This window comes from Oncorhynchus keta, chromosome 9, assembly GCF_023373465.1.
Source record: "Oncorhynchus keta strain PuntledgeMale-10-30-2019 chromosome 9, Oket_V2, whole genome shotgun sequence".
Lineage (NCBI taxonomy): Eukaryota > Metazoa > Chordata > Actinopteri > Salmoniformes > Salmonidae > Oncorhynchus > Oncorhynchus keta.
In genome coordinates this window covers 18,874,688-18,899,774 of record NC_068429.1, presented here as the reverse complement: position 1 = coordinate 18,899,774, position 25,087 = coordinate 18,874,688, and the positions used below count along the sequence as shown (strand labels likewise).

The 25,087-nt window shown below is 42.5% G+C and overlaps 2 protein-coding genes and 1 non-coding gene across 3 annotated transcripts in view; 2 read left to right on the top strand and 1 right to left on the bottom strand.

The window, feature by feature from the left end:
• LOC118387368 (60S ribosomal protein L37) lies at positions 1 to 2,570 on the top strand. The gene is made up of 4 exons (XM_035775652.2): positions 1 to 158; positions 833 to 968; positions 1,408 to 1,492; positions 2,458 to 2,570. Exons 1-4 carry the CDS (start codon positions 156 to 158, stop codon positions 2,525 to 2,527), a joined length of 294 nt encoding a protein of 97 aa, XP_035631545.1. The 5' UTR covers positions 1 to 155; the 3' UTR covers positions 2,528 to 2,570.
• On the top strand, positions 1,174 to 1,252 carry LOC118388136 (small nucleolar RNA SNORD72). Its single transcript, XR_004826518.1, has one exon. It is a non-coding gene; the product is annotated as a small nucleolar RNA SNORD72 (small nucleolar RNA).
• A 21,804-nt stretch (positions 2,571 to 24,374) lies between the features above and the next one.
• LOC118387367 (myosin heavy chain, fast skeletal muscle-like) overlaps positions 24,375 to 25,087 on the bottom strand; it is a 28,267-nt gene continuing 27,554 nt past the window's right edge. The window contains exon 40 of the mRNA XM_035775651.2: positions 24,375 to 24,671. Within this exon, the coding sequence (XP_035631544.1) occupies positions 24,657 to 24,671 (15 nt within the window). The 3' untranslated portion in view covers positions 24,375 to 24,656. The remainder of the gene's footprint in view (positions 24,672 to 25,087) is intronic.

The window sequence follows — 25,087 nt, the reverse complement described above, 5'->3', positions numbered from 1 at the left end:
TTACATCCTTAGTACTCTGTCGGCTATTTGTTGAAATAAACGCTTATGCTAATTAAGGGGGCTTATTTTACTGTTACACCGGAACAACCTCGATTGGGATTTAATGCAACACCAAACGCTTTTCCGGTCTCTTTTCACCCACCCATAAGAAGAAAATGGTGAGTGGAAAAATAGTCAGAGATGTATCGTACAACATCTATTTATGTATCTGTTTATTTTACCATACATTGTTGCGATTTGCGACTTGTAATCACAAATAATGGGTTCTCATCGATATTGTTTTTGATGCAACGTTAGATGGTGTATAAAAACATTGAATGTTTGCTTGCCTAAAAGCTTGCTGGCTATCTTGCCTATTCAGCTAGTTAGCTTGCTACCGGAAAAGTAATGTGCTCTTTCAACTAAAGCACACTTTATTTCGGGTGTGAAGAATGTACTATGCGTTATTCACGAGACTTAAATAAATGTGAACATGTATATATCTAGCTAGCTCAATGCCTATCTACCGGTAGTTAACATGGCTAACGTCTACTTTCTAGCAAAGGAAGCATTGCTAACGTTAGCCACCTTGCCTCTAGCAAACACTGAATTAAGTTGCCAGGAATTTGACTAGAAACGTTCGTAGTCCATCTTGATTATCTTAGCATGCAGTGCGGCAAATGACACTGCAAATAATTACTAGTCTTGTCAATTATGTTTTCAATACAACTGTCTTTACACATGAATTTCAGTGATTTATTTATTGTTGGCTGAGACATGATCCCGACTTCTCCGTTCATTCTCACTGGATGACAAAGATCGTTGGCTAAATTATGGACCTTATGTGTTTCAGACGAAGGGTACATCGTCCTTTGGAAAGCGGCGTAATAAGACGCACGCTCTGTGCCGTCGCTGTGGCTCCAAGGCTTACCACCTGCAGAAGTCTTCCTGCGGGAAGTGTGGGTATCCGGAGAAACGCAAGAGAAGGTGTAAGTGCCATTCCTTGAACAATCAATTGATTCATTGTAAAAACTGCTATATTGTAATCAAGATGTCAGACCTGTGGGCATTCTGTCTTAACTTGTTGAATAATGAGGGTTGTTACTGCATTGTCTTTTACTTCTTACCTTGTTGACTTGTTAGAATATTTGACACGTGCATGCAGCATCACACAATTAATGTTTACTGCCCAGTGTCTCGTCAATGATGTTTTCAATACAAATGTCTGAACATATGAATTTCAGTGATTCTTTCTTTGTGACTGAGACGAGACCCCAACCTCCAAGTATGCACATTGGTTGACAGCTCTTTCCATAATGTGTGCCCCCACATCTGTTGACAGGAGTGAGGATATTTGGGAATGTTTGCCTTAAACCTTTGATCCTGCTTTGTGACAATTTTTGTTAACTTTTTTGTGTCTTTCTGTAGACAACTGGAGCGCTAAGGCCAAGAGGAGGAACACCACTGGGTCTGGCCGCCTGAGACACCTGCGAGTCGTCTACCGCAGATTCAGGTGAGCACTCATAAAGCCAGCGGTACACAGTACTGCTGAGATTATTTTCCTTTTTCTTCATTTCCTGGAAAACCAAGGTCATTCAGTAAGGCACATGGTAAAATGTTTGGATCTGAAAATTGCATTCTTACTGGACAAGTTCGGATCTGAAAATTGCATTCTTACTGGACAAGTTCAAGTTGGCCGCTATTCCCCTTTCAAAGCGTTTACTCCTGTTTCCTGTACTCTCACTGCTACCCTGGTTTGTGTGGTCTCCAGCCAACCGTTAACATTAGTGCAGGGGTGTCAAACTCATTCCACGGAGGGCAGTGTCTGCAGGTTTTTTTTTTAGGAGTTTCTTTACTAATTGGTGACCTTGAATGATTCATTAGTTAGGGTGGGGGAAGAACCTGCAGGACTGGCTCTTAAGGGCCTTAGTTGATCACATGCTAAAGACATGCAGGTCATTCTACAATGTGAGTTCAATTGTGGTTGTTGATGCTCTGTTATATGTGAATCTATCTGAGTCTGGTTGTGGCCAATAAGCCACTGCTATCCCCCTGTTTGCGCTGTTACAACTGTTGCTTTGAAATAATGCTAGCGGAAATGAGCTTGCCAATTATGTCACAAAATAAATGTCTGAACTGATGACGGCGGATTATTAAAAAAATAAAGATCTTTACTAAAGCAAGCTTCACTGCCCCATCAGTTGTGACATAGGGGTCCCTGAGAAGAGTTGTGAAAACCACTGACCTAGGAGCCACGTAGAACAACGTATTCTGCCACATCTGTTTATGGCCATCTTTTACGTAGTTGGATCAGCACTAGCATATGCATCCAACAGACTTCCACAAATAACACCACAAACTGTGAAGACTACCTTAGTGACTGTCAGAAATGTTGCTTATTACCTTAGGTGATCCATAAGGTTACAATTAAAGTCTTCTACATAATGTACACATGTTTTCTTTCCCCATCCTTTTCAGGAATGGGTTCCGGGAAGGGACCACCCCAAAGCCTAAGCGTGCTGCAGTGGCTGCCTCCAGCTCGTCCTAGACACACTTTGAATTTACTTGTTTAAATAAATGTGCTGTTGATAGTTTTGAGTCGTCTGGATTTTTTCTCCGTATAACATGAATCGTCCATTAATTCTTTCCACAACAGATAAGTGTGAACTGTGCAGTGCACTGGGGTTCACCAATCCCAATTGAAAAAATATTTTCTTATCCTTCCTTTTTACATTTTTTGAAAACAGGTTTTTGTGTCTACTTGTACTTTTGCTCCAATTTAGTGCAAGCAGTCATTACCATGCCACTGCTTTAATCATTGGTTGACAGCCTCTAACGGCCATGTAAATGGTATGGATAAGAACTGTTTTTATAGTTCTGTGGTGAGATTATAAAATATGCCCTTTAGCAGACTTCTTAACCAAATTGACTTAGTCATGCATATATGTAAGTATGGGTGGTCCTGGTAAACAAACCCACAATCCTGGCATTTCAAGTGCAAAAGCTTTAGGTTCCAAGTCAAATCCAATTTGATTGGTTATGTGTTCAGATATGTGATTATCAAATCAAGCTGTATTTATACAGCACATTTCAGACATGGACTGCAACAGGATATGCTTTACTGGGAAAAACAAACACTCCCCAGTGGTGCAGTGGCCTAAGGCACTGAATCTCGGTGCAAGAGGTGTCACTACAGTCCCTGGTTCAAATCCAGGCTGTATCACATCTGGCTGTGGTTGGGAGGCCCATAGGGTGGTGCACAATTGGCCCGGGGTAGGCTGTCATTGTAAATAACAATTTGTTCTTAAATGACTTGTCTAATTAAAAATGACACTGAATGACTAAACAGCTTAAATGACATTAGATCCACAGTTTTTGCCCCCCTCGGGTACTCTGACAGGCTGTTCCGGAGCCTGGGGGCATAACTGAAGGCTGCCTATTGGTCCTAAGGCTTTGGCCCGTGCCTGAGGGAACTACTGGGTACATATGCTTTTAAATTGTCTTGACATGTTTTGTGGTGCAAAATTGTGGATTGGTTTTAAGAATCTTAATGTATTCTAGAACTCGCAGGCAGCCAGTGCAGAGACCTTGAAACCGGTGTAATGTGTGCTCTCCGTATGGCCTTGATCAGTACCTGTGCTCCACATTCTCTGTTTTGCACTTGACCAATAGCTTTCGTGGGTAGACCAAACAGGAGAGCATTGCAGTCAAGCCTGCTTGTAATAAAAGCATGGATGAGACTATCTGCCTGAGAAATTGCCGCAATGTTCCTCACGTGGTAAAAAGCTGTTTTGGTCACCTTCCTAATGTGTGATTTGAAATTAAGTTCAGAATCTAAAATAACACCTAGATTTATTTTACCTGGTATCTTCATTGCCTGTGAACGAAAATGTGCAGCTAGATTCTCAGCGGTTTGGCTCCCACAATGAGTACCATGGTCTTGTCTTGATTTATCTGGAGGAAGTTGTGAGCCATCCAAGTATTTAAATCACAAGAACAGTCATAATTTCTTTGTGAAGTTAAAATCCTAACACTGCCAAAGGGTTAATATATAAACTGAACTGTACCAGACCCAAAATCAAACCTTGTGGAATGCCACATATGATTTCTTGTGAGTTATGTTCAAGGGTGACAACTCGACCGGTTAAATAGGTCCTAAACCCAAAGTGTCCATACAGCTGAGGGCATTAGTAAAAATATAGGCTGTCCCACCCCTTTTCTGATAGAGTATGAAAAGCTGTAGTGGGGTGGGGCTTCAGTAAGAGCAGCAATAGGGTCTGATAGCCATGTTTCAGTGAGAAACATGCAGTCAACTTTGCACTCAGTAATAAGGTCATTCATGGGAAAGGTTTTACTAGTGATTGCGCTAACATTTAAAAGTGCCATATTCAATGAGTGTGATGCCTGGGGCATCTGCCTCGAGGTAACCAATGGAATAACAACCACATTAAGGTTACAACCATGTTTTCTGACAGTCTCCAGTCTATCAGAATTGTAGATTACCATTTGTATAAACTTACTAGAAAGCGGAGTTAAAGGAACAAATTAGGCTTTTCACAATAACCATAGTGCCATTTCTACAGGAGTGTATATGCTTTCCAAGTCCTCTGTTGCTTATTCTGACAGGGAGAACTGGAGCAGTACCAGACCCTGTCCCTCAGTCTCTAAACTATTTGCAATGTTGCTGGAAATAATCCTGGAAACCCTGTCACTGTACTGAGTGCCACTTTCCCTTTTACACTCTAGATGCGTCATCACTTCAACCATGCACACATTATCTAGGTTCATTCTAACCATGTTTGATTTGGTATACTAAGCCAAATGCTGATCCCTCTGTATGGTGTCTGTGTGTGCTTGCTTGCACAAATGTGCATTGTGTATAGGAGTGTGTGTGCATTTGTGTACATACATGCACACATGGAAGTGTTTGTGTATCGGTCTGTGTACGTGTCTATGTTTGGCTGACTGTTAGTTCTCAGGTACTTAACGCACAATAAACCCCAAATAAACTGACTAATTTTCTTATTAGTGCGCAACAGTTTAGCCGACTCAAAGGAGACGAGACAGGAAATTGGACCGGCCCTGTTAATTTCTCGGATGATGGATCTCTGAAGCCTGCCAGAAATGGGAAGAAAAGGTACATTTCCAACGTGATTGACTGACTGTACAACACCCCTGTGAGAGAAAGAAAGGAAAAAAGAGAGCTAGAGAGAGAACATGCCATTTCCTGCTGATGTCCCAGCCCCCTGCATGTGTGGCCTGGGCCTTAGAAGCCTCCACTCGTAATGCATAACCAGTATAAGCAACCAACCAGTACATGGTGTGCTTCACTCACAGCCCAGTCTGTTGCCACCAGTACCTGGTGTTCTTCACTCACAGCCCAGTCTGTTGCCACCAGTACCTGGTGTGCTTCACTCACAGCCCAGTCTGCTGCCACCAGTACCTGGTGTGCTTCACTCATAGCCCAGTCTGCTGCCACCAGTACCTGGTGTGCTTCACTCACAGCCCAGTCTGCTGCCACCAGTACCTGGTGTGCTTCACTCACAGCCCAGTCTGTTGCCACCAGTACCTGGTGTGCTTCACTCACAGCCCAGTCTGTTGCCACCAGTACCTGGTCTGCTTCACTCACAGCCCAGTCTGTTGCCACCAGTACCTGGTGTGCTTCACTCACAGCCCAGTCTGTTGCCACCAGTACCTGGTGTGCTTCACTCACAGCCCAGTCTGCTGCCACCAGTACCTGGTGTGCTTCACTCACAGCCCAGTCTGTTGCCACCAGTACCTGGTGTGCTTCACTCACAGCCCAGTCTGTTGCCACCAGTACCTGGTCTGCTTCACTCACAGCCCAGTCTGTTGCCACCAGTACCTGGTGTGCTTCACTCACAGCCCAGTCTGTTGCCACCAGTACCTGGTCTGCTTCACTCACAGCCCAGTCTGTTGCCACCAGTACCTGGTGTGCTTCACTCACAGCCCAGTCTGTTGCCACCAGTACCTGGTCTGCTTCACTCACAGCCCAGTCTGCTGCCACCAGTACCTGGTGTGCTTCACTCACAGCCCAGTCTGTTGCCACCAGTACCTGGTCTGCTTCACTCACAGCCCAGTCTGCTGCCATCCATGCAAAAAAATTGATTGATTTGATGTGGCAACATCACTAGTTTTCATACAGATTCTGCTGTACTCCAGCCCTTTTAATCTTCTTTCTAAAATTAGGGGCTCGATTCAATCAGATCAAGCGTTAACCCATGGTTGCTCCCACTGAGCACACACTTGTTGAATCAACAATGTTTCCACATCAATTCAATGAAATTAGGTTGAACCAACGTGAAATAAATGTTGAATTGACGTCTGTGACCAGTGGATTATCCCTACCGCGTTAGAAGTTCAAAACGGCGTTAGAATGTGTTGGCTATTGCATAATTTCATGTTAATTTGGTTGGGGGGATTTAAAGCCTATCAATCCAATAGGGAGTAGGGCCGACAGTCTACAATAAAACATCATGCATTCAAGTGTTTGACCTTGCAGGAACTTCTAACGTGGCTACATGGGATTTGTCAGATAAAGTTGGGTGGTTTCTTTGCATCCAATGGCAGTGTAGGATATAAGGTAACACAAGGCGCCGCTTGTAGATATGACAGCTCTAACACACATCCACCTCCAACACCACTAAAACAAGCACTATCCAGGTGTCAGCCAACGCTTACCTTATTGAATCAATCCCTAGAACACTCATTTGGAGTTTTTTCCTCTGTTTGCATGGATGTTGTCATACAGTGCCTTGCAGAAGTATTCATCCTCCTTGGTATTTTTCCTATTTTGTTGCATTATAACCTGTAATTCAAATGGATTTTCATTTGGATTTCATGTAATGGACATACACAAAATAGTCCAAATTGGTGAAGTGCAATTACTTGTTTAAAAAAAAAAATGTTTTTAAATTTGTAAAATTGAGATAACATCTCTTTTCCAAGAGATACCTGGTCCAATAGCAGCAGAGGGAACAACGTTTCAGACAAAACAACTTACATACACTAACACAACATTAAACACAACTATAAACACACATACAGTATAACAAACATTTTACATTAAAAACACAAACATGTTGACTAAAAACAGCTGGCCTAAAAACAATTACACTCTTGTATGATATATACATCGATCAAGTGTTTAAACTCCACCAACGAAACTAGATCATCACATTTTAAAATGTTCAGGAGAGAATTCCAGCACCACAGTGCTAAGTAACTAAAACTATTTCTACCATGACCTGTTCTAATGTTTGGTACTGTTAGAAGCAAATCAGAATGGGACTGTAATTGACATTTATTTACTGACCTGACTAAAAAAGAACAGAGATAAAATGGCATTTTACCCAATATAGCCTTATAAATCAGTGTATACCAGTGTTTAAGCCTACGCAAGGTCAATGACGACCAGCCAACAGCGCTGTAGAGATCACAATGATGTGTTAGACGTTTCTGATTTGTAATGAACCAGAGGGCTGCATGATACACTGAATCAAGTGCTCTCAGGGTAGTGGCTGAGGCCTGCATATATATAACATCACTAAAATCTAAAACCGACAGTAATGTACATCGTACCAGCTCCTTCCTGGCCTCAAAAGAAAAACAAGCCTTATGCCGGTAATAAAATCCTATTTTCAGCTTGAGCTTCCTTATCAAGTTCTCTACATGCACAGTGAAGCTCAGCTTATCATCAACCCACACACCCAAATATTTGTACACTTTAGCTTGCTCTATAGTATGTCCAGGAAATGTAGCAATGACATGATTTGTAACATGCCTGGCATTTGAAAATACAATGTATTTTGTTTTACCCAAATTTAGAATCAGCTTTAAATCATACTGTTTCTGTTGTATGATGTTAAATGCTCTTTGGGCATTTTCAAAAGCTAAAGATAAACTACTACCACTTGAATAAAGAACAGTATCATCTGCATAAAAATTAACATCCACTCTTTCAATAAGATCCCCAATGTTGTTGATATACAAATTGGTACACAAAAATAAAAAGGGAAAAGTTGGTGTGTGCATATGTTATTCTCCCTTTTGATATGAAGCCCCTAAATAAGATCCGGTGCAACCAATTACCTTCAGAAGTCACATAATTAGTTAAATAAAGTCCAGCTGTGTGCAATCTATGTGTCACTTGATCTGTCACACGATCTCAGTATACACCTGTTCTGAAAGGCCCCAGAGTCTGCAACACCACTAAGCAAGGGGCACCAACAAGCAAGCGGCACCATGAAGACCAAACAGATCAGGGACAAAGTTGTGGAGAAGGAGAGATCAGGGTTGGGTTCTAAAAAAATATTGTTCCAGTCATTGGCAGCAGAGAACTGGAAGGAAAGGCGGCCAAAGGAAGAATTGGTTTTGGGGGTGACCAGAGAGATATACTTGCTGGAGCGCGTGCTACTGGTGGGTGCTGCTATGGTGACCAGCGGGCTGAGATAAGGGGGACTTTACCTAGCAGGGTCTTGTAGATGACCTGGAGTTAGTGGGTTTGGCGACGAGTATGAAGCGAGGGCCAGCCAACGGGAGCTTACAGGTCGCAATGGTGGGTAGTATATGGGCCACCTATGGACAAATTCTAAAATCATGAACCTTCAAGAATAGACTCAGAGTTATTGACCTCACTTTGGGAAATGCCCCAACACCCCGATTGGCGATATAGGGGCTGAACATCACCTCCAAGTCTACTGAGAGGGCTCTTAGAGCAGTGGTCCCTAAATGTGTATGGTAGACAGGTGAGCGGGGTATAGCACAGAAAATGAGTGGCAAGACCAGGGATGAAACCGATGCCATATGATATCCGGGGCGGCAACACTAGTAGACTAGCCAACTGCACAGGCATGGATCATGTTGGAAAGAAAACAGTAGTAACCTTCTCCAGCCCACTCACACATGCTTGCTCTCTGACATTAGAGTTCTATGAAACTAGAAACGAGTCTTTAAGAAAAGCAGAACCAGCAGGGCAGGCTCACTGGTAATCCCCATAGTTGCTCAATAGGCTATTGAGTTGACTGTTGATCACACACATCACATATAGTCACCTCTGAAATTATTGCCACCCTTGATAAACATGATCAAAAAAGACTGACAGGGAGAAAGGTTGTATCCACTAAGCCAACTTGTTTAAAGAGGTAAGTTCCTCAAATAAATAAGCAACTAAGCATTAACACAACAGGTTTGTTCACATTGGGGGCTGAGCATGGAAATGAGAGATTGCAATGAAACGTTCTTTAAAGAGATAGTTCACCCAAATTACAAAGTGACATATTGGTTTCCTTAGTCTGTAATCAGTCTATGGACTTGCCTGGAAACCCGAGGTTGAATTGCATTGAATTCTACGTTGGGCAAAATTATCGTTTGAATCAGGAACATTTTCTCTCATGAACTTTACAAGCCAGAATGTTGAATAAAATTATATTTGAATGTACTTTTCCGGTTGCCCGTGTAGTTGGTCCTTTTGACTGTAGGAATGAGAGACAATATATCCACTGGAATGTATAATTACATCAACTTTCAAAGCGCAGGTGGGTGCGTTAGATTTCTATCACCTGAAGCATGTGCAGAAAATATAAATATATGCACGAGACGCATGGATACTTGCCGAGCTCGTGCACGTGTTCACATGGCTCTGCCTGTGTTTCAGGGGAGAAACTGATGGTACTACCAGAATACAGAAAACACCCCCAAGTCCAGGAGCGTTTACAAGCCGGACAAGCCCAATTGGAATGATGAGTTAAACCTGGTGCTTTGCGGGGGAAAAAATAAGTCCATTGTTATATGGGTCAGATTGACCCGCACAGTTTAATAAACACATTCAAGACAGTCAAAGAATCAAGTAAAAACAGCCCAAACTATTTTGTCAGACCTTTCAGAAAGAAGAAATACAATAACATTTGATTTGAACTCTATATTTAAGAACTATTTGTTAAACATATTTCCTTTCTCACAAACAAGCTTTTCATGTTTGGAGCTCAGGTCGGTATTGTGATGAAATGGAAGTGGAAAGACTATGTAACTATTGTGACCTTGAAGAAATAGAGAATGAAAATAATGTTATCCTCTATTGCCCTTTCTACCACGATATACACTTGCTCTTATTCCAGAAAGCCCACCAGATATACTCTGACTTGACTAGTTAAATAAAGGTTCAAATAAATTTGAAAAAATGTGGCGAATGATGACATATTTTTTTGTCCATTGTGTATTTCCGTTTGCAGAATATTTAGATAAAGCCTGGAATAAAAGAAAAAGGGCTACCTATAATTCAATTGTACAAATATTTAGCTTCTATGTGGTAAATGACACGTGTGTATATAGATGGTGTAGAGGCTTGTCTCCCATATGAATCTTCTATGTGGTAAATGACACGTGTGTGTGTGTGTGTGTGTATATAGATGGTGTAGAGGCTTGTCTCCCATATGAATCTTCTATGTGGTAAATGACACGTGTGTGTGTGTGTGTGTGTATATAGATGGTGTAGAGGCTTGTCTCCCATATGAATATTCTATGTGGTAAATGACACGTGTGTATATAGATGGTGTAGAGGCTTGTCTCCCATATGAATATTCTATGTGGTAAATGACACGTGTGTATATAGATGGTGTAGAGGCTTGTCTCCCATATGAATCTTCTATGTGGTAAATGACACGTGTGTGTGTGTGTGTATATAGATGGTGTAGAGGCTTGTCTCCCATATGAATCTTCTATGTGGTAAATGACACGTGTGTATATAGATGGTGTAGAGGCTTGTCTCCCATATGAATATTCTATGTGGTAAATGACACGTGTGTGTGTGTGTGTGTATATAGATGGTGTAGAGGCTTGTCTCCCATATGAATCTTCTATGTGGTAAATGACACGTGTGTGTGTGTGTGTGTATATAGATGGTGTAGAGGCTTGTCTCCCATATGAATCTTCTATGTGGTAAATGACACGTGTGTATATAGATGGTGTAGAGGCTTGTCTCCCATATGAATATTCTATGTGGTAAATGACACGTGTGTATATAGATGGTGTAGAGGCTTGTCTCCCATATGAATATTCTATGTGGTAAATGACACGTGTGTATATAGATGGTGTAGAGGCTTGTCTCCCATATGAATCTTCTCTTTGTTCCAGACTGGGTTCAAATGCCTTCTGTTTATTTAAAAAAAAAATGTATTTATTTATCTGTATATGTTATGTATGCATGTTCAGTACGTGTATATGTATGTGTAAAAACAGTTGATGTCAGAAGTTTACATACACTTAGGTTGGAGCCATTAAAACTTGTTTTTCAACCACTCCACAAATTTCTTGTTAACAAACTATAGTTTTGTCAGGTTAGCACATCTACTTTGTGCATGACACAAGTCATTTTTCCAACTATTGTTTACAGACAGATTATTTCACTTATAATTCACTGTATCACAATTCCATTGGGTCAGAAGTTTACATACACTAAGTTGACTGTGCCTTCAAACAGCTTGGAAAATTCCAGAAAATTATGTCATGGCTTTAGAAGCTTCTGCTAATTGACATAATTTGAGTCAATTGTAGGTGCACCTGTGGATGTATTTCAAGGCCTACCTTCAAACATCATGGGAAAATCAAAAGAAATCAGCCACAAATTGTAGACCTCCACAAGTCTGGTTCATCCTTGGGAGCAATTTCCAAACGCCTGAAGGTACCACGTTCATCTGTACAAACAATAGTATGCAAGTATAAACACCATGGGACCACGCAGCCGTCAGGAGATGCGTTCTGTCTCCAAGTGATGAATGTACTTTGGTGTGAAAAGTGCATGTCAATCCAAGAACAACAGCAAAGGACCTTGTGAAGATGTTGGAGGAAACATGTACAAAAGTATCGATATCCACAGTAAAACGAGTCCTATATCGACATAACCTGAAAGGTCGCTCAACAAGGAAGAAGCCACTGCACCAAAACCAACATAAAAAAGCCAGACCACGGTTTGCAACTGCACATGGGGACAAAGATCGTACTTTTTGAGAAATGTGCTCTGGTCTGATGAAACAAAAATAGAACTGTTTGGCCATAATGACCATCGTTATGTTTGGAGGAAAAAGGAGGAGGCTTACAAGCCGAAGAACACCATCCCAACCGCGAAGCATGGGGGTGGCAGCATCATGTTATGGGGGTGCTTTGCTGCAGGAGGGACTGGTGCACTTCACATAATAGATGGCATCATGAGGGAATAAAATTATATTGAAGTTAAAGCTTGGTTGCAAATGGGTCTTCCAAATGGACAATGACACCAAGCATACATCCAAAGTTGTGGCAAAATGGCTTAAGGACAACAAGGTCAAGGTATTGGAGTGGCCATCACAAAGCCCTGACCTCAATCCCATAGACAATTTGTGGGCAGAAATGAAAAAGCGTGTGTAAGCAAGAGGGCCTACAAACCTGACTGAGTTACACCAGCTCTGTCAGGAGGAATGAGCCAAAATTCACCCAACTTATTGTGGGAAGCTTTTGGAAGGCTACCCGAAACGTTTGACCCAAGTTAAACAATTTAAAGGCAATGCTACCAAATTCTAATTGAGTGTATGTAAACTTCTGACCTACTGGGAATGTGATGAAAGAAACAAAAGCTGAAATAAATCATTCTCTCTACTATTATTCTGACATTTCACAGTCTTAAAATAAAGTGGTGATTCTAACTGACCTAATGTAACAGTATAGCTTCCGTCCCTCTCCTCGCCCCAACCTGGGCTCAAACCAGGAACCCTCTGCACATAACCATAATCACTCACGAAGCATCGTTACCCATCGCTCCACAAAAGCCACGGCCCTTGCAGAGCAAGTGGAACAACTACTAGGTCTCTGAGTGAGTGACGTCACCGACTGAAACACTATTAGCGCGCACCACCGCTAACTAGCTAGCCATTTCACATCGGCCACACTAAGACAGGGAATTTTACTTAGATCAATTTAAGGAATTTTGAAAAACTGAGTTTAAATGTATTTGGCTAAGGTCTATGTAAACTTCCGACTTCAACTGTATACAGTGTGTAGGTATGTATGTATATTATTTTACTGCTCTATGGATGTAATTATTGTTTGGATAACTTTATTTACTGTTATGTATAGATTTTTTTATTTACTCTTTATGCGATGCGCAATGCAGAGAACACCGGAAGAAGAATTATTATTGAATTACCACAGTGAATTATTGTAATGTTTGTTTGTGTCAATTCATCCCATAAGGGATGGGTTGCCAATTGGTGATTTGACACAAATTCATTCATTCATACCTGCGCTTCTAAAAGTTGATGTAACTATACTGTCCTGTGGATCTATTTATTGTCTCACATTCCTACCGCCAAAAGGACCAACTGCACAGACAACCAGTAAAGTACCTTAAAATATCATTTTATTCAACGTTCTGGCTTGTAGAGGTCAAATGTCAAGGTGTTAGGGATCATTGCTAGACAGCAATTTTCCAGTCTTGCCATAGACACAGCGGCATCTCTCTGATCTCTCCCTCCTCTCACACTTTATTAAAGTCACTTTAAAAAATCCCTTTTCTGCTGGCTCCATCACTCGGATCGGGTTTGGATCGACCAGGCCTATATGGAACGGGTCTATTTGTCCTTGGGTCCGTTCGGAACGGCTCTCTATATTAAAATGTTTTACTTAAGGGGCCTCCCGGGTGGCGCAGTGGTTAAGGGTGCTGTACTGCAGCGCCAGCTGTGCCACCAGAGACTCTGGAGGTCCGTGAAGACCTCTCGTCCATGTAACTCATTATGTGATATGTTAAGCCTGTAATGAATTTCCTCCTCTTCTTTCGAAGAGGAGAGGCGAAACGGATCAGAGGACCAATACGCGGCGTGGTAATTGTCCATGGTTCTTTTTAATGCGTTAAGGTACACATGAACAACTGACTACAAAAAACAAGAAATGTGAAAACTCAAAACAGTCCTCTCTGGTGCAAAGACAGAGACAGGAACAATCACCCACAAACACACAGTGAAACCCAGGCTACCTAAGTATGATTCTCAATCAGAGACAACTAATGACACCTGCCTCTGATTGAGAACCATACTAGGCCGAAACATAGAAATTCCCAAAACCTAGAAAAACAAACATAGACTGCCCACCCAACTCACGCCCTGACCATACTAACTAAATACAAAACACAGGAAATAAAGGTCAGAACGTGACAGTACCCCCAAAGGTGCGGACTCCGGCCGCAAAACCTTGACCTATAGGGGAGGGTCTGGGTGGGCGTCTGTCCGCGGTGGCGGTTCTGGCGCGGGACGCGGACCCTACTTCACCATTGTCTTAGTCCGCCTTATTGTCCGCCTCCGTGGCTTTCTCACCATGGCAACCCCTCTCAATGACCCCACTGGACAGAGGGGCAGGGGCTCGGGACAGAGGGACAGGGGCTCTGGCGCCTCTGGGCTGAGGGGCTCTGGCGCCTCTGGGCTGAGGGGCTCTGGCGCCTCTGGGCTGAGGGGCTCAGGGGCTCTGGCGCCTCTGGGCTGAGGGGCTCCGGCAGCGGCGCCGGACAGGCGGGAGGCTCCGGCAGCGGCGCCGGACAGGCGGGACGCTCCGGCAGCAGCGCCGGACAGGCGGGACGCTCCGGCAGCGGCGCCGGACAGGCGGGAGGCTCCGGCAGTGGCGCCGGACAGGCGGGACGCTCCGGCAGCGGCGCCGGACAGGCGGGACGCTCCGGCAGCGGCGCCGGACAGGCGGGAGGCTCCGGCAGTGGCGCCGGACATGCGGGACGCTCCGGCAGCGGCGCCGGACAGGCGGGACGCTCCGGCAGCGGCGCCGGACAGGCGGGAGCACCTGCAGGGAGGAGACTGAGAGACAGCCTGGTGCGTGGGGCTGCCACAGGAACCACCAGGCTGGGGAGACCTTCAGGAGGCTTGGTGTTAGGAGGAGCCTGAAAGACCGGGCTGTGGGGAGCACTGGAGCTCTGGTGCGCAACCTTGGCACCACTTCCCCAGGCTGGACAACTACTCTAGCCCGGACCCTCCAGAGTGCAGGCACAGGTTGAACTGGGCTGTGGGTAAGCACGGGAGATCTAGTGCTTACTACACGCACCTCTCCCCTAGGCTCCACTCCCACAGTTGCCCGGCACGAGCGGAGCGCAGGCAGAGGACGCACTGCACCCTCCCAGCGCCCCGGAGACACAGCACGCAGAGCCGGCGCAGGATAACCTGGACCAAGACTGCGTACCGGCGACCAGACCCGCTGAGCAGGCACCATACGCCCTGGCTCAATGCCCACACTCGCATGGCACTTTCGGGGGGCTGCCCTATAGCGCACCGGGCTATGGACACGCACTGGCGACACCGTGCGCTTAACCGCATAACACGGTGCCTGACCAGTAATGCGCTGCTTATCATAAGCACGAGGAGTGAGCTCAGGTCTGCTACCTGGCTTAGTACCACACCTCGTGTGCCCCCCCCAAAAACATTTTTTGGGGCTGCCTCTCGTACCTGTCGCACTGCCGTGCTGGCTTCGCCAACCTCATTCTCCTGTAACCTTCCTTGCATTGCTCCATCGAATCCCAGGCGGGCTCCGGCACTCTCCCTGGGTCGACCGACCGCCCACCTATCTATCTCCTCCCAAGTTGTGTAGTCCAGATTCTGCTCTGATGCTGGCCGCTGTTGTTGCTGCTGCTGCTGCTGTCGTCGCTGTCCTTTACCACACCGCTTGGTCCCAAAACCTAGAAAAACAAACATAGACTGCCCACCCAACTCACGCCCTGACCATACTAACTAAATACAAAACACAGGAAATAAAGGTCAGAACGTGACAAAGCCGAGGGTATTAATTTTTATAAATGTATAGAATTATCTTTTCACTTTGAAATTATGGAATATTTTGTGTAGATCAATTACAAATATTACAACTACAACTATTTCAATCCCACTTTGTAACGCAACAAAATGTGAAAAAAGTTAAAGGGGGTGTAGACTGTCTATAGGCCCTGTACCCAGAGAGGTGTCCCTCGGCTTTCCACACCACAGCCTAAATCAGCCTAATTCAAATGACAGCTTACTAAGTATAGTTTGAATTCTAATCATATCAAAACGTTATAGAGCTTTGTGTTCTTTACACCACCTTCACCTTTTATGCCTCTGCATTATAATGGTCTTTAGGGTGAACAGTGACACTTAAACAGGCAACTGCACTGACTTGGTATTGCAAAGTAGACACGATGGCATGAAACAGATTGCACAATGTGGGTACCAAACACTTTTATTTGTTAACAGAATATTGAACACATGGTGTACAAAACAACGACTATTCTGTTTGGATTTTGAATTATGGCAGTGGTTAACATTATTTATACTTTTTGTGGGGGATGAATAAACATGAATGTGTAGATCCTTCAAAAGTATAACCAAGTTAGTGCTGTATCTGCTGACTATTAAGCTAAGCCCTGTGAATCAAAGGATGTGCATCCCACAATGCAAACATTCAGATAGATGAGAGGGTATGTCCTAAGTAGCATGAAGATATACATGATTTTCACTCAGGGATAACACAAAATCTGTTTCAAAGATCTGTACATTCATTTAACAATTATATTGATACCCCATCATGTATTACCATTTTATGATATGAAAAATACATATTCTTTATGTAATAACTCACAAAGTCACCAAGGGAATGTTCAACCTTTTTGAATCAATGCTCAGAATTCTACCATGAAAATCACATTTTATTAAACAAGGTGTAGGATTATTTCCTGAGTAATTCTTTAATTTATATGGCAGTTATACACATTGCTGAAATATGGTGTGTGTTACAGGAAATAACTGCGTGTTATCTATTTCTTTGCCTGGTAACTAATGATCTGTTTTGCTATTGGCCAATGCTTTAATTGTGTGGGGTTCAGCTTTATTGATACAGGAAGTGACATACAGTTCTAGTGTGGTGGCTGATGGTGTTCAATGTGGTTTGACCATGAAAGCTACTAAATAATTATCCGTTTCCATGCAGTCTTTGTTCCTACAGAAATTCATCCTTCCACCTGCACTCGAATCCTCAACTTACAAGGGGAACGTGTTTATCTGGGTGTGTTTATTATTTTCCCTGTAAGAGGAGAGAGGAGAGAGAAAATGTTATCAGGGTTGGAGACAATTCAATTTAAATTCCAGTCAATTCAGAAAGTAAACCAAATTCCAATTCCAAATGTTTCTCATTGAAAAGCATAGAAGATAATTGGAATTTCAGTGTACTTCCTGAATTGATTGGAATGAAATGGAATTGACCCCAACCTTGAGTGTAACACTCAGCTTGCAACACAAATCCCCTAACTCTTGGTAGAATATATTGGGTCTTTTAGGGCCAGCATTTAAATGGCTCTGTGGTGTTTAACTATAATTTCACTTTTCACGGCTGTGTATTGCAAATTGTATATACAGTGCCTTTGGAAAGTATTCAGACCCCTTGACTTTGTTCACATTTTGTTACGTTACAGCCTTATTCTAAAATGGATTAAATAAAAACAACTCCTCAGCAATCTACACACATAATACCCCATAATGAAAACAGGTTTTTCGAAATTCTGCAAATGTATATACACTGCTCAAAAAAATAAAGGGAACACTAAAATAACACATCCTAGATCTGAAATAATGAAATATTCTTATTAAATACTTTTTTCTTCACATAGTTGAATGTGCTGGCAACAAAATCACACAAAAATGATAAATGGAAATCAAATGTATCAACCCATGGAGGTCTGGATTTGGAGTCATACTCCAAATGGAAAACCACACAACAGGCTGATACAACTTTGATGTAATGTCCTTAAAACAAGTCAAAATGAGGCTCAGTAGTGTGTGTGGCCTCCACGTGCCTGTATGACCTCCCTACAACGCCTGGGCATGCTCCTGATGAGGTGGTGGATGGTCTCCTGAGGGATCTCCTCCCAGACCTGGACTAAAGCATCAGCCAACTCCTGGACAGTCTGTGGTGCAATGTGGCGTTGGTGGATGGAGCGAGACATGATGTCCCAGATGTGCTCAATTGGATTCAGGTCTGGGGAACGGGCGGGCCAGTCCATAGCATCAATGCCTTCCTCTTGCAGGAACTGCTGACACACTCCAGCCACATGAGGTCTAGCATTGTCTTGCATTAGGAGGAACCCAGGGCCAACCGCACCAGCATATGGTCTCACAATGGGTCTGAGGATCTCATCTCGGTACCTAATGGCAGTCAGGCTACCTCTGGCGAGCACATGGAGGGCTGTGCGGCCCCCCCAAAGAAATGCCACCCCACACTATGACTGACCCACCGCCAAACCAGTCATGCTGGAGGATGTTGCAGGCAGCAGAACGTTCTCCACGGCGTCTCCAGACTCTGTCACATCGGTCACATGTGCTCAGTGTGAACCTGCTTTCATCTATGAAGAGCACAGGGCGTCAGTGGCAAATTTGCCAATCTTGGTGTTCTCTGGTAAATGCCAAACGTCCTGCACGGTGTTGGGCTGTAAGCACAACCCCCTACTGTGGACGTCGGGCCCTCATACCACCCTCATGGAGTCTGTTTCTAACCGTTTGAGCAGACACATGCACATTTGTGGCCTGCTGGAGGTAATTTTGCAGGGCTCTGGCAGTGCTCCTCCTGCTCCTCCTTGCACAAAGGCAGAGGTAGCGGTCCTGCTACTGGGTTGTTGCCCTCCTACGGCCTCCTCCACGTCTCCTGATGTACTGGCCTGTTTCCTGGTAGCGCTTCCATGCTCTGGACACTACGCTGACAGACACAGCAAACCTTCTTGCCACAGCTTGCATTGATGTGCCATCCTGGATGAGCTGCCCTACCTGAGCCACTTGTGTGGGTTGTAGACTCCGTCTCATGCTACCGCTAGAGTGAAAGCACCGCCAGCATTCAAAAGTGACCAAAACATCAGCCAGGAAGCATAGGAACTGAGAAGTGGTCTGTGGTCACCACCTGCAGAACCACTCCTTTATTGGGGGTGTCTTGCTAATTGCCTATAATTTCCACCTGTTGTCTATTCCATTTGCACAACAGCATGTGAAATGTATTGTCAATCAGTGTTGCTTCCTAAGTGGACAGTTTGTTTTCACAGAAGTGTGATTGACTTGGAGTTACATTGTGTTGTTTAAGTGTTCCCTTTATTTTTTTGAGCAGTGTATATATAAAAACAAGTATTCAGACACTTTGCTATGAGACTCGAAATTGAGCTCCGGTGCATCCTGTTTCCATTGATCATCTTTGAGATGTTTCTACAACTTTATCGGAGTCCACCAGTAACATGATTTGGCACACACCTGTCTATAAGGTCCTACAGTTGACAGAGCAAAAACCAAGCCATGAGGTCAAAGGAATTTTCTGTAGAGCTCTGAGACAGGATTGTGTCGAGGCACAGATCTAGGAAAGGGTACCAAAACATTTCTGCGGCATTGAAGGTCCCCAAGAACACAGTGGCCTCCATGATTTTTAAATGAAAGAAGGTTGGAACCACCAAGACTCTTCCTAGAGATGGCCACACAGCCAAACTGAGAAATTGGGGGAAAAGGGTATTGGTCAGTGAGGTGACCTAGAACCCGAAGGGAACTCTAACAGAGCTCTAGAGTTCCTCTGTGGAGATGGGAGAACATTCCAGAAGAACAACCATCTCTGCAGCACTCAACCAATCAGGCCTTTATGGAAGAGTGGTCAGATGGAAGCCACTCCTCAGTGAAAGGCACATGACAGCCTGCTTGTAGTTTGCCAAAAGTCACCTAAAGACTCTCAGACCATGAGAAACAAGATTCTCTGGTCTAATGAAACCAATATTTAATTATTTAGCCTGAATGCCAAGTGTCACGTCTGGAGGAAACCTGACACCATCCCTACGGTGTAGCATGGTGGTGGCAATATCATGCTGTGGGGATGTTTTTCAGTGGCTGAGACTGGGAGACTAGTCAGGATCGAAGGAAAGATGAACGGAGCGAAGTACAGAGAGATCCTTGATGAAAACCTGCTCAGGACCTCAGACTGGGGTGACGCTTCACCTTCCAACAGGACAATGACCCTAAGCTCACAGCCAAGACAACGCAGGAGTGACTTCAGGGCAAGTCTCTGAATGTCCTTGATCTCTGGAGAGACCTGAAAATAGCTGTGCATTAACGCTCCCCACCCAACCTGATAGAGCTTGAGAGGATCTGCAGAGAAGAATGGGATAAAATCCCCAAATACAGCTGTGCCAATCTTGTAGCGTCATACCCAAGAAGACTCGAGACTATAATCACTGCCAAAGGTGCTTCAACAAAGTACTTAGTAGAGGGTCTGAATACTTATATAAATGTGATATTTCATTTTTTACATTTTTAATAAATTAGCACAAAAAAAGAGCTTTGTCATTACAGAGTATTGTGAGAAATAGTTTTTGAATCAATTTTAGAATAACGCTGTAACCTAACAAAATGTGGAAAAAGTCTTTCAGAAGGCACTGTTTCCAACTTGAGTGACACAACTTAAAGTAAACAGCACTTAAAGTAACTGTCCAGTGAAAATATCACTTTTAAAAGTTCATATTCTGTTAACTCATACCCAAATAATGTTGTTCCAGGGATAATTTAGCTATTGGATTTTGAATTTTAAGACCCCTTAAGATATACAAAAAATATGTACAAAATGTATTGGATGAAACATTGAATTTGGCATTACAGCTATTAGCCAATAGAAACACAATGAATAATATATTCACTACATAGAACAGATAGTCCCCCCAAAAAATCTGAAGGAAGTTTGTTCTTAAGTGTCTCTTCTATGTGAGAAATATAAGAAAGATCAGGAAACTATTTTTATTTACATTTACATGAATTTATCCCTTATTTTAGTTTTGCCGTCAGAAAGTACCCATACCCCTTGACTTATTCCACATTTTGTAGTGTTACTGCCTGAATCACATAAAATGAATCATCCATCTACACACCCAATAATGACAAAGTGAAAACATGTTTTTAGAAATGTTTTCAAATGTATTTAAAATGAAATACAGAAATATCTCATTTTCATAAGTATTCACACCCCTGAGTCAATACATGTTAGAATCGCCTTGGCAGCGATTACAGCTGTGAGTCTTTCTGGCTAAGTCTCTAAGAGCTTTGCACTTCTGGATTGTACAATATCTGCACATTATTCTTTTTCTATTCTTCAAGATCTGTAAAGTTGGTTGTTGATCATTGCTGGACAGCCATTTTCAAGACTTGCCATAGATTTTCAAGACGATTGAAGTCAAAACTGCAACTAGGCAACATTTAATGATGTCTTGGTAACCAACTCCAGTGTATATTTGGCCTTGTGTTTTAGGTTATTGTCCTACTGAAAGGTGAATTTGTCTCCCAGTGTCTGTTGGAAAGCAGACTGAACCAGGTTTTCCTCTAGGATGTTGCCTGTTGTAAGGACCGACGCTGGAGATGAGATGCAGGCACGGGAGTTGAACATTTAATGAGGAACAGACAAGTAACAGGAACAGCGTCTGCACATGGGCAAACAAGGACATATGACAATCAATGCAGAAGCAGGGAACATAGCGGTGAACCAGACAAATATAGGGAACATAATGACAGAGGTGATTGAGTCCAGGTGACTCCAATAATCGCTGATGCGAATGACGGGGGGAGGCAGGTGTGCGTAATGATGATGGGAGGAGTGTGGAATGCTGGGGAAGAGCGGGAGCAGGTTTGACACCTGTGCTTAGCTCTATTCCATTTATTTAAACAATAAAATCCCTTATCCTTGCCGATGAAAGCATACCCATAGCATGATGCCGCCACCATCATACTTGAAAATATGTAGAGTGGCACTTAGTGATGTGTTGTGTTGGATTTGCCCCAAACATAAAGCTTTGTATTCAGGATATAAAAGTTCATTTCTTTGCCAAATTTGTGTTATTTTAGCGCCTTGTTGCAAATAGGATTCAAGGTTTGGAATATTTTTGGTCCTGTACAGTGTTATAACATCCTCAGTTTTCTCCTGTCACAGCCATTAAACTCTAACTGTTTTAAAGTCACCATTGACCTCGTAGTGAAATCCCTGAGCGGTTTCCTTCCACTCCGGCAAACGAGTTAGGAAGGACGGCTGCATCTTTGTAGTGACTGGGTGTATTGATACACCATCCAAATTGTAATGAATAACTTCACAATGCAACGTCTGTTTTTTAATTATTTTTTTATCTACAAATAGGGACCCTTTGAGAGGCATTGAAAAACCTCCCTGGTCTTCTTTGTGGTTGAGAGACCTTACAGATAATTGTATGTGTGGGGTACAGAGATGAGGTAGTCTTTCGAAAATCATGTTTAACACTATTACTGCACATGTGACTTGTTAAGCAAATTATTACTCCTGAACGTATTTAGGCTTGCCATAACAAAGGGGTTGAATCATCTTTTACTAAAAACACTTCAGCTTTTAAAAAAATTAAATTAATTTGTAAACATTTAGGCCAGTAACACACAATCTCAATTTAATACATTTTAAAGTCATGGTTTGACACAACAAAATTTGAAAAAAGTCAAGGGGTGTGAATACTTTCTAAAGGCACTGTATATCGTTACAGCTTCAATATAATCTAAACATAACTCACAGGGAATAGTTATCATAAATGAACACCTTCCTTCATGTCACCAGTGTTTATGATGCGATGACGTCCCACTTCATGCTGAAATTCCAACAGGGACCCACTTCGTGTTTATGGGTAGAGTGTGTGCTCACCACGCAGGCAATGGAATAAGGATTATGGCATTGGATCGCTGAAGTTACAGTATTTTAATGGTAAATGATTTATCTTACACTTCACACAACCTGTCATCCACTCTTTAAATGTTTCACTAAGCTCTCATTGAGTACACATAATGTGAGGGTTGAACTCTAGCCATAGTGTTAAGCACTTTCTGTCATTGAGTAGCTAAATCATCATGGACTGTCATCGAGTATATGATTGTATGCAGAATTTTGGCAGTGGCATTTTGGCAGAGAGAGAGACTCGATCCAGAAAGAATGATTGATGTTGCAAAGTAGTTCTACCACAACTGTCATCATGAGTGTGCTCTATGGACCTCATGTAATGGCTTTTATTTGCATTTGGTGGTGGCATGATTCAAACCATAAACATGAAAGTTTGATTTGGAATGTGAGATGTCATAGAGTAGTCATAGAGTAGTATGAATGTTAAATCAAATATAGCCTATTAATGTATTTAGTTACAAGTAAAACACATTACTTTAAATCAAAGTACAGTGGATTTTTTAAATATATATTTTCTCATTTAACTAGGCAGGTCAGTTAAGAACAATTCTTATTTACAATGACGGCCTAGGAACAATGGGTTAACTGCCTTGTTCAGGGGCAGAACAGATTTTTACCTTGTCAGCTTGGGGATTTTATCTATCAACCTTTAGTTTACTGGCCCAACACTAACCACTAGGCTACCTGTCGCCCCAATGTTACATGGATAACGTGTAACATTGCTTGAATAATGTAAAGTGCTCCTGTACGACCATGAATTAGCCTAGTTGTTAAGCAGCAGGGTTGGGCACTTAGTTTGGAAGCTGCTGTATTGGCTTGATCACTGGGGAGCTGCTGGTGCCTGTGAGACTGGATACCAAGGCTTTCCCTAAAGGATTGAAGGTAACAGCCGCTAACAGGCTATTTAGATTGCAATCCATCACAACAGACCCATAGAACTATACCCTGAGGGGCTTTAACATCTGTCATAATAACACTGAACAACAGAGACATTTCCTGTCGAGTCAGAAAATGTTCTATGCCAGGCGAAATCGCGCCTCATTAGCTCATTGTTACGGATTTATCCAAATAAATGTCACTAGAAAACAGCTTAAACAAATGCAAATGTGGCTACTTTGCTGTTATTCTGGCTGTATGTTTTGACATGACTGTAAGTTAGCAGTAGTTGGATAGCTATCAAGCAAGGGATAATGACGTTACCAGCCAGTATGGAACATTTAGAACGAACGACTGGGTTGCGTCTGTAGCAACTGAACCCATAGAACGAACAACCAGCCGGCTTGGGTAGCAACCCTAGATTTGTGTCGGGACTATATCTTGTGGAAGGATGTAATAGTATGAATAAATTCATCAAAATAACTTTGTCTGGGGCCCAACAACACCCTTGCCAATATATCCTCCAAACTCCGGCTTCTCTGGCATTACCACTTAAATATTATACTTATAATGTGCCTTCGGAACAGTGTGGAGTCAGTGGTTGAATCTGATCTAATTGTTACATCACAGCTTTCGGATAATATTGAATTTCTTTATAGGCCTACATTTACAAGATGTTTCCTAGTTGTGTAAAATGTTAATTTAACAGTTTTTTTATAATGTAAAGTGAATTCACCAAAGGTACAGTACAAATGTTTTTACATTTCAAATAGGTTTTATTAAGGAGCATACAACAGTGTAAACAAGTTCCCAAAACAATTTGTGGGCTACCCCTTTTACACACAAGACAACCACAACAACACGCATCAAAACAAAATGGACAACAAAACACAAAAAACAAATTACAAGGAGAAAAAAATTATGAAATACCAATAACCCCACTGACCACCCAGCCCCTGGCCTGGTTTCTCTGCCTTGTAGTAGAATAATGTAAGGCTGTCTTAAGAATTGTTCAGTCCAAGTTCTCTATTTAAAATAAAATAGGTTTACTCTTCTTTGGCCTGTAAGAAAAAGTTATAGATATTAATGAGTATATCCAGTTCTGGGCTCAAGATCAACAATAACTAAAATTGTGGTTACATTAAAATTTACTTGGAATGAAATGCCTCTGATCTTTTAAAATTAAGATTAAAGGAACATTAACCTTAAATTCAATTTCTTCATGTTTTTTTAAGAACATTGCTTAGAAACGCCAAGCACGGCTTAGTACTTCTTCTCCATGGTCATAATCCTAAAAACGTCAGTTGCAGAGCCGTTAAGAAGTTTGTACTGCTAATGTTTTTGCTGTTGTGAACGTCTCAAACGATAACCAATCATAATTCGGGAAGTTGTACACAAAAGCCGGACCAGCTAGTCACAGTAAAAATGCTAATTAGCTGTAAAAGTGATATGCGGCCTTCTAAAAGGTATGTTTTGC

Bases quoted from the DNA above. Each gene is read 5' to 3' on its own strand.
- LOC118387368 (XM_035775652.2), top strand. The intron at 969-1,407 runs GTAAGTGCCATT...GTCTTTCTGTAG, and splicing joins GGAGAAACGCAAGAGAAGGT to ACAACTGGAGCGCTAAGGCC. The intron at 1,493-2,457 runs GTGAGCACTCAT...CATCCTTTTCAG, and splicing joins GTCGTCTACCGCAGATTCAG to GAATGGGTTCCGGGAAGGGA.